General features: G+C 45.7%; 1 protein-coding gene and 1 non-coding gene across 2 annotated transcripts; both read left to right on the forward strand.

Annotated features, from left to right (window-relative positions):
- Positions 1–8,626: 8,626 nt before the first annotated feature.
- On the forward strand, positions 8,627–14,325 carry LOC119325990 (probable serine/threonine-protein phosphatase 2A regulatory subunit B'' subunit TON2). Its single transcript, XM_037599708.1, has 12 exons — positions 8,627–8,877; positions 9,515–9,606; positions 9,824–9,886; positions 9,970–10,068; positions 10,387–10,545; positions 11,049–11,120; positions 11,196–11,328; positions 11,418–11,482; positions 11,604–11,679; positions 11,806–11,907; positions 12,096–12,288; positions 13,787–14,325. Exons 1-12 carry the CDS (start codon positions 8,712–8,714, stop codon positions 14,025–14,027), a joined length of 1,461 nt encoding a protein of 486 aa, XP_037455605.1. The 5' UTR covers positions 8,627–8,711; the 3' UTR covers positions 14,028–14,325.
- On the forward strand, positions 12,866–12,986 carry LOC119351089. The gene has a single exon (XR_005169629.1). It is a non-coding gene; the product is annotated as a small nucleolar RNA snoR104 (small nucleolar RNA).
- Positions 14,326–15,799: the final 1,474 nt, after the last annotated feature.

A 15,799-nucleotide genomic window follows, 5' to 3' on the forward strand; every position in this document is an offset into this window, starting at 1 on the left:
ACGGACAACGGAGAGAACCGGCGGAACACGAACGGATGCAAGTTTTATGAAAACGATGCCGATGCAATGCGCATGATGATATGAGATGAGGTGCATAACAAGAACAAAATGCAAAACAAACGACAAAAACCCAACCACGAAGGAAATATCATATAGCATCTCCGGAAAAGGCAAGAGTCGGAGTTACGAATATGGAAAGTTGTATCCGGGGCGTTACAGAGTTGTCATCAAGCAGGACCAACTTGGACCTGCGCTATTTCTTTGGGGCATGAGGAGGTTGCTCCTCCTCGTTGTCTTCTAACGCCGCCCTCTTCCTTGCACGGGAGGAGTCGCTCTCCTCCTCGTCCTCCTCCTGCTCCCCCTCGGTGGCGGAGGGAGCTTGGGTTTCCCTAAACTTGGAGTTCGGGTGTGCTCGTGAGAGGAGGCCTTCTCTGGTCTCCCTCACCTCGCTCCTCTTCCTCTTCTACTTCCTTTCTGGTGCCCTGTATGATGCCATGGTCAGCATCTCCTCCAACAAGGCTGGCTTGGGGTCTTTGGGCTACGGGGACGCGCTGTTCATCTGTGCGGCTTTATTGAGCCATGCTTGCGAGGAAGGGGAAGAAAGAGTCAGATCCCTCATTGAAAAATGAATACCCGAACACAAGATGATAAAAGCTTTATTACCTTCTTAGGGGGGGTGCTCAGCGTCAAGGCCGATATCCTCCTGTTCGACCGACCAGTCCTTCTGAGGTTTGAATAGCACCCTCCACAACTTCTCGTGGGTTGTGCCACGGAAGTGGTGCACGGTGACGGGGTCTTAAGACTTATAGGCCCACATTGGGGCATCCCGTCACTGGCAAGGGAGGAGGCGGCGGCAGAGCATCACTTGAATCACATTGGTCAGCTTAGCGCCCGCATTCTTCATGCTAACAATGCGCTTCTGCAGCAATTGCACCTCTGCGAGTGACCCGAGTCAGGGCTCTTCTTGGTCCACGAGGTTAGCCTCGTGGGTGGTCCGGATCTGAATTGGGAGCTCCTTCCCAGGCTTTGTGGCGTGGTTTTGTGATATAGAACCACTCCTTCTACCAAACCTTGACAGTATCTATGAATGTGCCCTCCGACCACTCAACTCGGTCGAGCTTGCTGACCATCGCCCCCCACAGTCCGCTTGTTGGCCGTCGACGATCTTCGGGTTGACATTGAAGACTTTAAGCCACAAGCCAAAGTGCGACTGGACCTGAAGAAGGGCCTCGCAAATGATGATGAAGGCCGAGATGTGGAGGATCGAGATCGGGGCTGGATCATGAAAATCTAGCACATAGAAGAACATCATCCCTCGAACGAAGGGGTGGAGCGGGAAGCCCAGTCCCCAGATAAAGTGGGGGACGAACACCACCCTCTCGCCTGGTTGTGGCATGGGGATAACCTGGCCCTCCTCTGGAGCATGGTGAACCACGCTAGCCGGGATGTAGCCGGCACGTTTCAGGTCTTCGATGTCCTTGTTGGTGACAACAGAGGTCTCCCACTTGCCTCCCGCACAGATCCGACCATGACCGAATTAAAGGAATGTTCGGGGAGGAGTTCTTGAGAGCGAATGGGATGGGGCACTTGAGCTCTGTAGATGGGGAAAGCGATGGCTAGAGGAAGGAGAAGGTGTGCACAGATGAGGATGCTTATTTTCCTTTTATAGGCAGCCGTAATGCCAAAGATCCTTTTACTGTACCGCAGACCTCACCACTTCCTGATATAATCGTTGCGTTATACACAAGTGGGATAACACAAAATCCTTGATCATAATCCCTTAAAGGGCGGGCACAATCTCCACCTCGATGGGATGTGCCAATGGAGGCGTTGCCTCAAACCGCGAATCGAGCTTTCACAATGGTTTGATGTTTATGACCAGGTGTGACCCTTCACCGAAAGTTGTCAGGCGGAGGCACTGTTCACACCTGGGCGGTTGGCCTTCGAGGCTAAGTAACATATGCAGTTCGAATTTCAAACTTTACCCGATTAACACATGGCCGAACTCAAGCTTAGCAGCTCTTGGAACTTGATTAAAGGAGATTAAGCCGAACAGGAAGAAGGAGAGGAACTCACCCCACAAGCCGGAGACATCAGGTACATCAAGATCTCAAGATGCGATGAAGCACCAACATTGGAGGCTAGTTCAGGGGCTATTGAGGGAGTCCTGGATTAGGGGGTCCTCGGCCTGCCGGCCTATCCCTCATGGGCCGGACAGTTGGGCCGCGTTGCCAATGCTAGGAGGCCAAACTATGAGGGGAGTTCGTATCTGGCCAGGAAGCCTTTGGTGCCTTGGTGCGTCCTCCAAGTCAAGATAAGAAGAATCGGTATGTTTATCCCTTCCTTATAACCGACCATGTATAACCCTAGCTCCCCTAGTGTCTATATAAACAGGAGGGTTTAGTCCGTAGAGGCTAGAACAACAATCATCATCCTACTAGCCTAGGGTTTAGTTCATCTGATCTCGCGGTAGATTGACTATGTAATCATCATGTACACTTCAATATAATCAAGTACGACATGGGGTTTTACCTCTTAGAGAGGGCCTGAACCTTGGTAAACACTATACTTTTCGTCCCTTGTTCCCCATTGATCTAAGGTCCACAACTCAGGACCCCTTACCCGAGAACCGCCGGTTTTGACACCGATAGTAAGCTCAAAGGATTCTCGGGACAATGGAGAGTATTTCGGGGTATCTTGTAATAACAATAGCAACTGGGAATGAATGTATGAATGACAAGTGCATGTACTTGTCCGTAAGGATATATCAGTGGTGGGGAATGGCAAAGGCGGTGGGCATACGGGACTCTGGAAAACATCAAAGTATCTTCGGAATCTTCTAATGAAGCTGTCGATCATCTAGAATGAAGGGGCTCTCCAAGAGGAAGTAGTTACGAGATCCTAGTTAGAGTTAGAAAAATCATTTAACCTGAATAGAAGAGAGATCAGAATCACAAGTAAGACGAGGAATAAAATATCCTAATACCACCCGATTGTGATGTGGGCTCGTAAGCCACACGACAATGTTAGTAAAAGTTTTCCAAAGACTAGACTCAACTTTGGCCAAGGAGTTGGAAGGGGGGTTCCTCCAAGCAGTCGACTCTGATACCAACTTGTGACGCCCCCGATTCAATCGTACACTAATCATACATGCAAATGTGTACGATCAAAATCAGGGACTCACAGGAAGATATCACACAACACAACTCTAGACACAAATTAAAATAATGCAAGCTTTATATTACAAGCCAGGGGCCTCGAGGGATTGAATACAAACGAGTCAGCGGAAGCAACAATATCTGAGTACATACATAAGTTAAACAAGATCTGCCTTAAGAAGGCTAGCACAAAAGCTACAATGATCAAAAAGGCAAGGCCTCCTGCCTCAAAGCCTCCTAACTACTCCTGGTCGTCGGTAGTCTCCATGTAGAAGTAGGCTCCGTTGGGGTAGTAGTAGTCGTCGGGGGTGGCATCTGGCTCCTGTGATCCGTCATCTAATCGCAACAATCGAGTATAGGGGGAAAGAAGTAGCAACACAACTATGAGTACTCATCCAAAGTACTCGCAAGACTTACATCAGAACTATGCTAAGCATGCATCGGTATCAAAGGAATGGGGCTATATCTTTGGACTGAACTGCAGAAATGCCATAATAAAGGGAAGGCCTAGCCTATCAAAGACTAGCATCTTCAAGCTTCTTACAACACCAGAAGAGATAAGAGCAACATATCATAATAGTAGTAAGCATGTTGTAACATCCACGGCCAGAGATCCTTTCTCGACTCCCTGCAAGAAAGCAATCCCGGAGCCATCATATCCATTTCATACCTCAACATCCAGTTCTAGTTGTATCGATCGGGATACAACTCCAAGCGTCCGTTACTGTGCACACGGCTATTCGAATAGATATACTTCCCTGAAGGGGTGCACAAACTTACCCAACACGCTTGATCAACTCCGACCGGACACACCATCAGGTCATGACCGGCCTCGGCCGATCAACACACCACAGTCCTACCTAGGCTCAACAGAGAGGCCAGCACGCCTGTCTACATCCTAAGCGTGTAGGGGTCTTGGGCCCATCACCCTTTGCACTCTTGCATGTTGCGCACGCAGCCGGTGTCAATCATGGCTACCTCCTTATACAAGGCAGGTGATTACTCGGGCCACCCAGGCGCGCGCCGCTCAGTCATTGACGTCCTAAGAGCTTTCGGCTGATACATACGATGTAGAGTGCCCATACTTAATCTTGCATGGTGGGTAGTGCGAAAAGGCCAGAGGCCTACTCGAATCATATATAGAAATCGTTAGTGTCTTGGGAGCGTGCGGTAACGAGTAGAGACTCACGATCATGTGACCCCTTCGCCCTGTCTCATGGACTTACGTCAAGGGCCTTAATGCCCGGCCATGCCACGTAGAAATCTCGTAGGTACCCTCCAGGTCAACTCGACTACACATCAACTCGCGGGTACCTCATGGGCAACCCGACTCGCAAGAGACTATCAGGAACTCAGGTCCACCTCTACCGGGGTGGTACCGCCTGTCCCTCCAGTCCTGCAATAACAATAACTCTCACGGGAACCCCTCAAGGCCGACCCGTCTTTAACATGGTCCTGGGGTTAAAGTCAAAGTAACCATGTGTTCATAACATCAAGGGAGAATCCGAGGAATCACCCTCGATGGATCCCACTCAATGTAACCGTCAAGGTGAACTTAGAGGAATCACCCTCGATGGTTCACACTTGAGGTGTTGCACGATAGAGCCATTATCGGGAGTGGTGAAGGAGGAATCACCCTTCGTAGGCCATGTCCGATTAGCTACACTACAAAGTTGTCATCAAGAGTGCATTACGAGGTATCACCCTCGGCACCCAATACCAACTCCGCAGAGTCATACAATTAAGGGGGTGAAGTGATGTGCCGGGCTCGGGACGTCGATCACGTTGATCAAGGCATCAGTCATAATGCGGGGGCAATAGGGACAAGGTGAGGGGTCATTGGTGGATCACTGACTAACCTATACTAAGCAGATAGGATAAACAGGTAAGGTACAAAAGCAGGTTACAAAAACAGGCTATGCATCAGAATAGGAGCAATCAATTATAGTAGCAAAATCTAATGCAAGCATGAGAGAGATTGGAATGAGCAATATAGGAATGATCAGGGGGGGCTTGCTTGCCTGGTTGCTCTGGTGAGGAGGGGTCGTCGTTGATGTAGTCGATTATAGGGGTATCAGCAGCAGTCTCGAGGTCTACTGGAGAAGGAGGGGGAAGAAACAATAAATAACATGCATACAAATGCAACAGAAAGCATGACATGACAGTAAGCTACACTAGGGGTGACCTAACGTAGTGCTAATTGTGAATATTTTCCCGGCTCCAGGCATATATCGGACAGATGATCCGGAGGGGATGGTTCCAAGTTTGTAGTGTTAGAGGCATGTGACACGTATGTGGATATCATATTCGGATTCATCTTATTTTTCTGATCGACTTTAATAGAAAACTTTTTCATCTAACTTACGGTTTAGTTTTTATTAATTTTTGAAGTTTTATTGATATTCTGGAATTTACTGGATTTAAATTAAATCAAAATTATATAAATAGAAATTGCTAAATGTACACAGAAAGTGTAAACATGAATATGCTCTGGAGGCTGGCAGGTGGGGCCAGTTGACCAGGTCAACTCAGTCAGCAAGTTCAGCCAACAATCAACTATTGACTTTGACTTGTCAAACTGGTCAGTGGGACCCACCGGTCAGTGAAAGGGACTATTAACATTATTTTAGTTAATCTAATTAGCTTAATTAGTAAGGTGGGGCCAGACTATATTGGCGTAACAGTTAATTAACATGGGTTAATTAGGTGCTACAGTTGTGGGGCCACAAGTCAGTGGCTGTTAGCGCCCTGATTAGCGCCTAATCTAAACCTAATGGGTCAGGCCCACATGTCACTAGGGTTGTCATTGCCTAGACTAATTCCTGAGGGCCGGGGCCCACCTGGTAGTGACTCCAGCGAAGGTTCAAACGGTGGGGCGTCGGCGGCAAGTAACATAGATAGTGGTAATGCTCGGGATTCTCCCAGAGGCGACCAAATCGAGCGCGGGATGGCTCGTCCGAATAGGCAAACGAGCGTGCATCAAAAGGAGTTAGCAGCACGAGCTGGGGGTGGTCGTAACAGCGACAACGGAGACGGCCGAGCGGCGGCAGTGATTGACGTCCAGCCGAGGTAGCTCTACAACTCGAGATCGAGCAAGGTGAGGGGCTAGGCGGCAACTTCAGACCTCCATGAGCACGCTGGTGCAAGTGGCTCAAGCGTAGGGGCTCGAGAGCGTTAGACTCATCGGACATGGCAGTGGCCGGAGCTCGGGTTCGCGAGGAAGCTAGCTAGGCAGCGCGTGCGAGGCAGGAATGAGAGGGGAAATGGGGCGGCGCTCACATCGGTGATGAGGAGCGGCTCGGGGTAGGCGGAGGCGATCGAGGTGCGGTGAATCGATGACGATGGCGGTGGCGGCCGAGGGGGAAGAAATTGACGCGGGCGTCGACCATGTGGCCTCCCTTCTCCGATCCAATGGCGAGGAAGATGAAGAAGACGTCGGCGGAGCTGATGGACATGGCGGCGCGACGTGGGGAGGCTGGTGGCTGCGCTGGTTCACAGCGACATGCTTCGGTGCGCGTCTGCTAGCTCGATCAGAGGGGAAAGAAAGAAGGAGCGACGCAAGGGGGGAAAGAGAAGGCTAGGGTTTGCGGGGAGATAGGGGGGCTTATAGGGCGTCACGGGTGCCTGGATGGCCGCCACGCAATGGATTGGTGGCGTGGACGGGCGCACGACATCCACCTCCCCTCTGATGAACAAAGGTAGGAGGAGATGGTGCGATGGGCCGGCTGGGCTGCCCATTTGCTAGATGGGCCAAAAGCCAAGGGGGATAGTCTCCTTTTCTTATTCTTTTTAGATCCTTTTTCTGTTTTCTTTTTCCACTATTGTTTTGCATTTTATTCTTGTACCAAAATATTTTTGTTGTAGGTGAAACTTGTCACATAAATATTTGGCCATATTGTGAAGCTGCACAACAAGTCTCAGAGTATTTGGAGTTTTTAAACATTTTCAGAAATTGAAAAGGTCTAGTATTTTGTTGCTGAACCACTTAATTAATTTCCAGGGGTATTTGGGGAATTTTAGTGATGTTGTTTTCCTCAACATAAATACTTGGAATTATTTACAAATTTATGAACTATTTTGTTTGCATTTTTGAAGATGTAAACTTTTGACTTGCAAATCAAATTGGATTTTGAATTTGATATTTTATCAAGAGGAAATTTGGCTTGGTAATTCTAGATGACATGCCACCATCAGTGTGGGTTACTGTAGCATGACACTGGGGTGTTACAATAATATTATGACAAACTATTCTCATTGGCATAACGAAAGGGCTCAAACTAGTAAGAATGTAAATTCCATTGAAGAAATTAATATTTTGAGTGATAAAATGGATGCGCTTATGAAATTGGTTGCTGGTAAAAGTGCTCATGTTGATCCTAAAGATGTATAAATAGGAATTCTAAATTAGTAATGCAAGAACTAAAATATAAAACACATAGAATGATTTACTACATTTAATTATCGAGTTGAATCTTTCTCATGCATATTTGCATGCTGAGGTGAGTTTTTCCCATGCATGTTTGCATGCTAAGGTGGCATATGCGTATGTTGAGAGAAATATGCGAGTGAATGCTAACTTTTTATGACAACGCGTGGTGAGGATATTGTCCTTCGGCCCCGTCTTCGTCGCATCGCCGACTCTTTCAATGGCGGTGTGGGGCTCATGAGGTGTTTTCTAGGAAGTGATGCATGTCTACTAGCTCTTGGGGTGGAGTTGGTGGCGCGTGCTATGATGGCGGCGGGTGCTAGCCATTTTTTTTCAGGGGCACATACGCTAGACTTGGCGATGGCTTTGGATTCTGGCGCTGGTTCTTCCGACCCAGTGACTTCTTGTCTGCGGAATAGGCTAACCCCAAATTCAAGGTTGAGGAGGAGCAGCGCCACTGGCTTGTCTTGGAAGCCATGGTCGCCGGGATCCAGAGGGACTTATTTATAATTTCTATTGTTTTATGGGTCTCCTTGTAAGGCCGAGCTTTTAATAAAAATATCCGGCTCCTGCAAAGAAAGAATGCTAGCTTTTAGATATAGAAGATTTTTCATAAGGGCTAATTTTTATCATACACTTATAAATATAAGTCATCTATTCACACGTTATTACTTCCAAAGTATAATTAAAGACAAATATGAACTTTCGGAGCGTCAAGGTCGGCTGGTCTAAAGTATAATCGTACCATCATCAAAACTAATACTTGTACTTTAGTGATCTATGAAAGGTCTTTCTATTTCTTTAGAGAGAGAGAGTATTTTTGTAAAGCAAACAACCGGTTCTACATATTTTGGGCACTCGTGGTAGTACCTAAATTATTCTTAATATAGTTGAAGAAACAAAATCATCAAACTGAAACGGCTGAGAAAGCAAAATCATAATTGTGAAACACGCTTCAATTTCGTCGAATTCAAAAAGTAATCATCACGGCTAGGTAAACGCACTGCTTTGCCATTCTGTTTTCCCGTCTCCCCCGAGCCCCAAACAGGACCGCGTCAGACCACCAACCCGACAATCAGCTACAGTCCCACGCGCACGCTCCGATCCGGCCTCCCGCCTCGACCCCGATGAGCACCGCCTCCGCCGACGTCGGGGACGCCGGCGATGGCGCCTCCTCCGCCGCCACAGCGCCCGCTGGCAGGCGGATCCCGCCGGCCTCGTCCATGCCGTGGGTCCGCAACCTCCGCCGCTTCGTCGGCACGGGCGCCGGCCTCGGATCCGAGGCCCTCATGGGTCAGTGCCCCTTCCCTCCCCGCCCCCTTCCGCCCACCACCCTTGCGGAGTTGTGTTGCTAGGCTAGGCTAGGCATGGTTGGAATTTCGCGCTTCGTCTTCGGGAATGTCGGTAGGATTAGGGTTTACTGGGTCTCCTTCGAAATGGCTATGAGAATGGGTGAGGTTACGGTGCCGGGTTTTAGCGGCTGGCGTTCGCTTGACGAGGATGAGATTACCGTGCCTCAGGTTGTGGGATCTAGTAATGCGGCCGTCATACGTGAAAGAGTGGTCGCCCATGACCTGCAACCGGCGATTTGGGTTGAGAGGGGAAGGCATTCCCTCAGAAAATCCGGAGGTCTTCTCCGGCTCCATTTTCCATAAGAGACCCACTGGGTACGGAGGTACTACCTCTGTAACTAAATATAAGACGTTTTTGCAGTTCAATTTAGTTACAGAGGTAGTATATGTTATGGTTTAAGAAGGTAACACCGTAACTGACTTTAGTCGTGTGCACTTGCAGGTTGCTATTTTACTCCTTAGTTGATTCGACTCTGTTGTTACTAGGCATCAGGGGCAGCTCCTGATTAGTTTGACCACTTCTGTTGTTCAACTTTTGCATTTTCCATGTGGCATCACTGATCTGTTTGAACTTGCAGAATTGGAAACGAAAAGGATATTGCTTGAGATATTTAAAGAGCGGCAGCGAAAGAGCGCTGAAGCTGGTTCCATCCCAAGTTTTTACAAGAAGGTGAAGCAACTTGGTTTACTTACTTGGATACAGGAGCTCTGGTTCTTATATTCCATGATTAAACTTGCCGTCTATCTAAATAAAATATGTAATTGTGCTAGTTGCTTTTATCAGAGATAATAAGTAGCAATGCCAGCCATTTTGGATTTCACATTGCATCACGGGACTACGCGACTTGTCAATATGTGATGATACTAATGTTTCCTTTTTTGTACAGAAACCTGAAGATGGATCTATTAGCAATAGAGTCCAGAGGTTGGCCAAATACAGATTTCTAAAGGTAATTGAGCTTGAGCTGGCTGCTTGGGCATTTAACCACCTTATGATTTAGGCCTTATGAGAGCTATTGCAAACAAATTGCAGAAACAATCAGAACTTCTACTTAATGCTGATGATCTCGATGCCATGTGGGTTTGTCTCAGAGAAAATTGTGTTATTGACGATGCTACTGGTGCTGAAAAGGTAAGGTAGCTTGGTGCCCGTATTTTATACCGTATGCAGATATATTCAATTTTGCGCTATTGACTTGCTTCCCCTAATGTTATCTGACTTCCTTGGATAATTATATCCATGCTATGATATATACAGTGAGCACTGCTATAATGGAAATATTTTTCTCGTTTTGTGTCTAACAGGTGTCATTATTTATAGTTTCTGCATGTTTTAATATCTGTGCATATATAATATATTCAATGACATTATTGTACATCCATCTGTGTTCATTCTAATGTTCATGTTTATTATACTTCTCATTCAATTCTTTTTTCTGGAGCACTGCAGATGAATTATGAAGATTTCTGCCATATTGCCACAGTGTGCACAGAGCAAATTGGCCAGAAATGCAAACGCTTCTTTAGCCCTTCGAACTTTATGAAGTTCGAGAAGGATGATTCTGGGAGAATTGCAATCTTACCATTCTATCTTTATGTTATGCGAACAGTAAGTTATTTTCAAACCTAAAACTGTTAACTCTAGCAGTTTGATTTGTATGAGTATGTTGTGCTTCATTTTTAGCTGTAATGGACTATATGCAACAAAAGCCTACACTGAAATTTTTCCTTCCATTCTTACCCGATTAAGATTTTGCTGCATAATGTAGCTATGAAAGTGGCACTCAACAATTGCTCCATCTGTTTGTAGTTCATTGCCATGCCAATTCTGTTGAGTTTGTTAAGAATTAGGAGGTATTTCCTTGTCTTTATAGAGAAACAACTGACAATAGTACTGGTATTTTCAGAACACAAGAACCTGAAATAGGTAATGGCATAATGCACCAAAACAAGCTAAAAACAATCACCATATACCAGATTGAGAATCATGCAAGACTGGACCGCTAGATAGTAGTATAAATATATAATATCACAAGTTTGAACTCTCAGCAGCCACTTATGTTGAAATGAGCTGTTTTTATGTATCACTTTGCTAACTGTTTCTACTTTCAGGTTTCTCTTACTCAAGCAAGAATTGATATGAGTGAACTTGATGAGGATTCTGATGGTTTCCTTCAACCTCATGTATGGACTTCCTAACACATGTTAATGAAATTTCATACCTTAGAAGTACGTCACATTCCTTAATTTTATTTGCAGGAAATGGAAGCATACATCAGAGGACTTATTCCCAATTTGGCACAATTGCGTGACATGCCATCAGCCTTTGTTCAAATGTACTGCCGCATAGCTGCACGGAAGTTCTTTTTCTTCTGTGATCCACACAGACGAGGTACAAAACTGGACTTTTAATACAGTGGAATTGACATGCAAATTGTTCTTTATGCGAGGAATTGTCTTCCATAATTGTCTGCTTTTCAGGGAAAGCATGCATAAAGAAAGTATTGTTGAGCAATTGTCTTCAAGAGCTAATGGAATTGCATCAGGTAATAGCTATATGGATCACATACTTTGTGCAAATTTGGTCATCTTGTACTTTGCAGTGTAATGTTGCACTATACAATATATTCTGGACTGCCTGTTGGTTCTCATCAACTCTATTTTCAGGAGAGTGAGGAAGAGGTAACTGATACCGAGCAGGCTGAAAATTGGTTTTCCTTGACTTCAGCTCAGCGCATATGTGGTATGTTAGCTGCCCTCATTCTTCTTTTGCCATTGAGGTCATTTTCTTGCACCAAGTTACATTGTTTTTCGTCCCCGTGCAGTATATACTCGATTTAATTGGTATGCTATTGTTATCCCTCTGCAGATATGTTCCTTGCACTAGACAAAGATACAAATGGCACACTGAGCAAACAAGAGCTGAAGGAATATGCTGATGGCACACTAACAGAGATCTTCGTCGAAAGAGGTTAAAATATGCTCTCTGCTCCGCTTTCATTGTTTCTTCTAAAGCACCTTAACCAAATGGGAAACATAAACTCTTAGTATGCTACTCCAAATCTTCAATGTTCTAATGCTCTTAATACACAGATCATTGATGTCTTCTTATAGTCTTCAGTAACGAATACAGAATAACAATGCAGTTTTACTTTTCAGTTTTTGATGAACATGTACGCCGAAGCAAAGTTGGAGGTGGCAACAGTCGTGAGATGGATTTTGAGAGCTTTCTCGACTTTGTTTTAGCCCTAGAGAACAAAGACACCCCTGAAGGGCTGACATACTTATTTAGATGCCTTGATCTCAACGGAAGAGGATTTCTGACAACTGCTGATATTCATACTCTATTTAGGTATGTATGTGATAGTTTGTAATATGAACTGTGTAGTATTGTGGTGGTAGCTACTTTTTCTACAATAATTTTGGTGTTAACCTACCTATATTTTGTTCATGGATGTACTGATGCAACCCCCTTCATTCCCCACTTTACTTTGTCATGCATATTCCATTTAGCTGAAAATATCTGCCTGGCAAAGGGAGCCGAAGTAGGAGAAACATATGGTCATTCATAATCATTATAGGAGTAATTACCTGTTGTCCGCACAAGACATAGCACCATTCTATTCAAAGTCGAGAACAACCTTGATAAATTTTGACCAGTCTTTTGTTAATCTCTTCCTCAATAACTTTATATCACAGTGTGTATTAAATAATAATTGGCAGTAATTTATTCGGAAGGAAAACTGTATTCAATGATGCCCTTGTGTCTAATGCTTGGTCCTATTTATAGTGCATAGGCTTTCCCGTGAAATCCTGTTTTCTGAACAGGGGTTTGAACAATTCTGTACCTGTTATTCGTTTCACCAAATTGGGCCTTAAAAGAGTGTTCTTCATGTTCTGGGAAACAAATTATATTCTGGAAGAAAAGAAAGGAGGATGTGAGAGTTAGCATTCCTGCCTGATACCATCTTCCTAGATTTAGTCTGCCATGTTTATGTGCTTGCTGAACTTCCGGACTGTTCTGCTGGCCTCAACAGGCAGAACATCATTGTTTTAATACTTTTTTAATATGGATCGGAGGGAGTACCTTTTTTACACTCTCAAGTTCCCTATCTATTGTACTAATCAGTTGCACTATGTTAGGTATGAAACCTGAAGTGAGTAAGTCACTCGCAATGGTATCCACGAACCTTGAACTAAACTTGGGGTTGGGCCCGTGGTACTCTAAAGCAGTGCACCACCTAGGTGCATCCACACCCTATACTTAAGCATCTGGAATGTAGTGTAAAGCTGCATGAATAGGGAACTTTACTAGGAGACTCCCGCAGTTCCTTCCTTGTATAGTTTGATCAACTGCACAATCATCTAACAACCATTTGCATATTTTTTTAATTAGGAATCACAGTTCACAGTGTCAGTTATTAAGAGAGAAACAGTCATACATGAGAGATGTTATGCTATAAATTTTATGTCAAATCTTTGAAGTTGTAATCCAAGGCATATTCTGCCACTAGTCTTACACGAGATGCGATCGCAGGAAATATTAATGTGACCAAAATTTTAATGGCTGTGGCCCTCTCAGAATACCTACAGGCCAAAATAATCCAAGGCATATTTCAATGTCTGTGGCCCTCTCACAATACCTACAGGCCAAAATATTAATGTGATGCCAATTGTGAAATCAGAATGTGTTGAATAACCACCTTATATTTGGTATCATAGTTGTGTCATTTCTTAGTAATCTTTGATTGCATTTCTAATCGAAAATTCACATTGGAAAATTTCTTTGTATTGACCTCATGACAACCAAGCAGCCATTTTGTCTCATGCAATGGTGTAATTGTTTACAGAGATGTGCACCAGAAGTGGATCGAGGGGGGGAACTACGAGCTTTGCATCGAAGACGTAAGGGATGAAATCTGGGACATGGTGAAACCAGCTGACCCTCTCAGGATCGCACTCGCGGATCTCCTTTCCTGCAAGCAAGGTGGGACTATCGCCAGCATGCTTATAGACGTCCGCGGCTTCTGGGCCCACGACAACAGAGAGAACCTCCTCCAGGAAGAGGAGGAGCAAGTGGAAGAGGCTTGAGTGCCAGGCAACAAACTATGGTGCTCCGCTCTCTCGACAGTAGTGAAGCCAGCATGTGCTTCCTGCCTGCGTTATTGTAGTTTACGTAGTTGTATTAGGCCTGTTGTATAACTTGTGTAAGTGTGCCATTTGTGTGAGTGGGTTAAATCCAAGTGATTACGAGTTTGTACGTGTGGCGTGGTGGTGCAGGCTAACTGTGGATCATTCTCAGGACTTGTTTGAACGGTGGAAGCCTCAGTATGTGAAGTATTTACTTGAACGCTCTGGCAAATTATACAGTGCGTGTATTTTCTGTTTCTCCCACCGATTTTTAACTGCAGTACCTATGCGCTCCCTTGTGGATATGATCTATTTGTACCTGATGGAATTTGCTGATGTTTTTCTTTTGAAATAGAGGCAAAGTTTGTTACAAGACATAGAAATACACGACATACGGATTACTTGCGCGCAATAAAAGACCCTAGTTTACAAAGGTGGACGAAAGCAAGATTAGTGGTGGGGCATTCTTATGCTTAAAAACCCTTATGTTCTGCTTGTTCCAAATTGTCCAAGAGACTAGCATGGTGATGGAGGCCTTGGCTTGTCGATTTGGCGCGTTGTCGGCGCAAGTGCTTGCCCACCACTCTTCAACCGTGTAGAACAAGGGCCGCACAGAAGTGTCGAGTCCGAGCATGGGGAATTTCCTAATGACCAAATACCAAAGGCGCCGGGTGTAGCGGCACTGGTAGAAGAGATGGGGTCCGCATTCTTGCACACTCTTGCAAAGAGGGCAAACATCACAATTTGGCCACCCTCACTTTGCCAATCTGTCCGCCGTCCAGATTCTATCTTGAAGGGCCAACCAAGCATTTTTTTTACTTTTGGAGGTGCTCAAACCTTCCAAATCATCCTATACATGGGCGAAAGAACCATCCCTACGAATTGCGCCTTGTATGCGGATGCCGCCAAGTACTGCCCACTGCTCGTATGCTTCCAAATGATTTCATCCTCTGTGAGCTCGTCAAGGTGGATCTCATTTAGTAGGATCCAAAGAGCGAAGAATTGTGTGATGTGCTCGGCGGTGATGTTGATGGGGGTTTTGATCTTGAGGATCCACGCGTTGTGCTTGAGGGCCTCCTTGATCTTCCAAAATTTTCTCTTGGAAGCTTCATAAGTGAGCGGGGCAATGTCTTTTGGCATATGCCCAAGAAGCCAAGGAGAATCCCAAAAGGGGGTCCTCGCGTCGTTACCAACGGTGATGGTGGTGGAAGCATAGAAAAAGTTGAGGTCCTCCGCATCGCATGGGTTTCCCATCCCCACCCACATCTTGGTGGGTTCTTTCCATTCATACCACGACCAACATAACCGGAGAGCCCTCGTAAACTTGGTGGTGTTGAGGACCCCGAACCCCGAATTGTCTGGCAAACTTTCTCCCAATTCACCTTGCATTTAGCCCCCGATGTCTTGTCAGAATTGGACCATAGGAAAGCTCGTTCAAGCTTGTTGACGTTGTGGAGGATGGTTGGAGGGATGACCAACGGGGTGACGGGGTAGACCACTTGGGGCGTTCGACCGATGGTGGTGACGTTTCAGCCACCATGCGTTGGCAACTTGCTTGCCACTTTGTCCACGAGAAACTGAAGGTCTAACAATTTTAGCTTCCACACGAAGAGGGGGAGTCCCAAGTATCGCAAAGGAAAAGATGCCCGCGCAGACTGACCCAAATCAAGGTGGTTGCAACAAATGGGCACCACCGAGCTCTCCTGGAAATTGGTGCAAAGGCCCGTGACTTC

This window comes from Triticum dicoccoides, chromosome 1B (assembly GCF_002162155.2).
Source record: "Triticum dicoccoides isolate Atlit2015 ecotype Zavitan chromosome 1B, WEW_v2.0, whole genome shotgun sequence".
NCBI lineage: Eukaryota > Viridiplantae > Streptophyta > Magnoliopsida > Poales > Poaceae > Triticum > Triticum dicoccoides.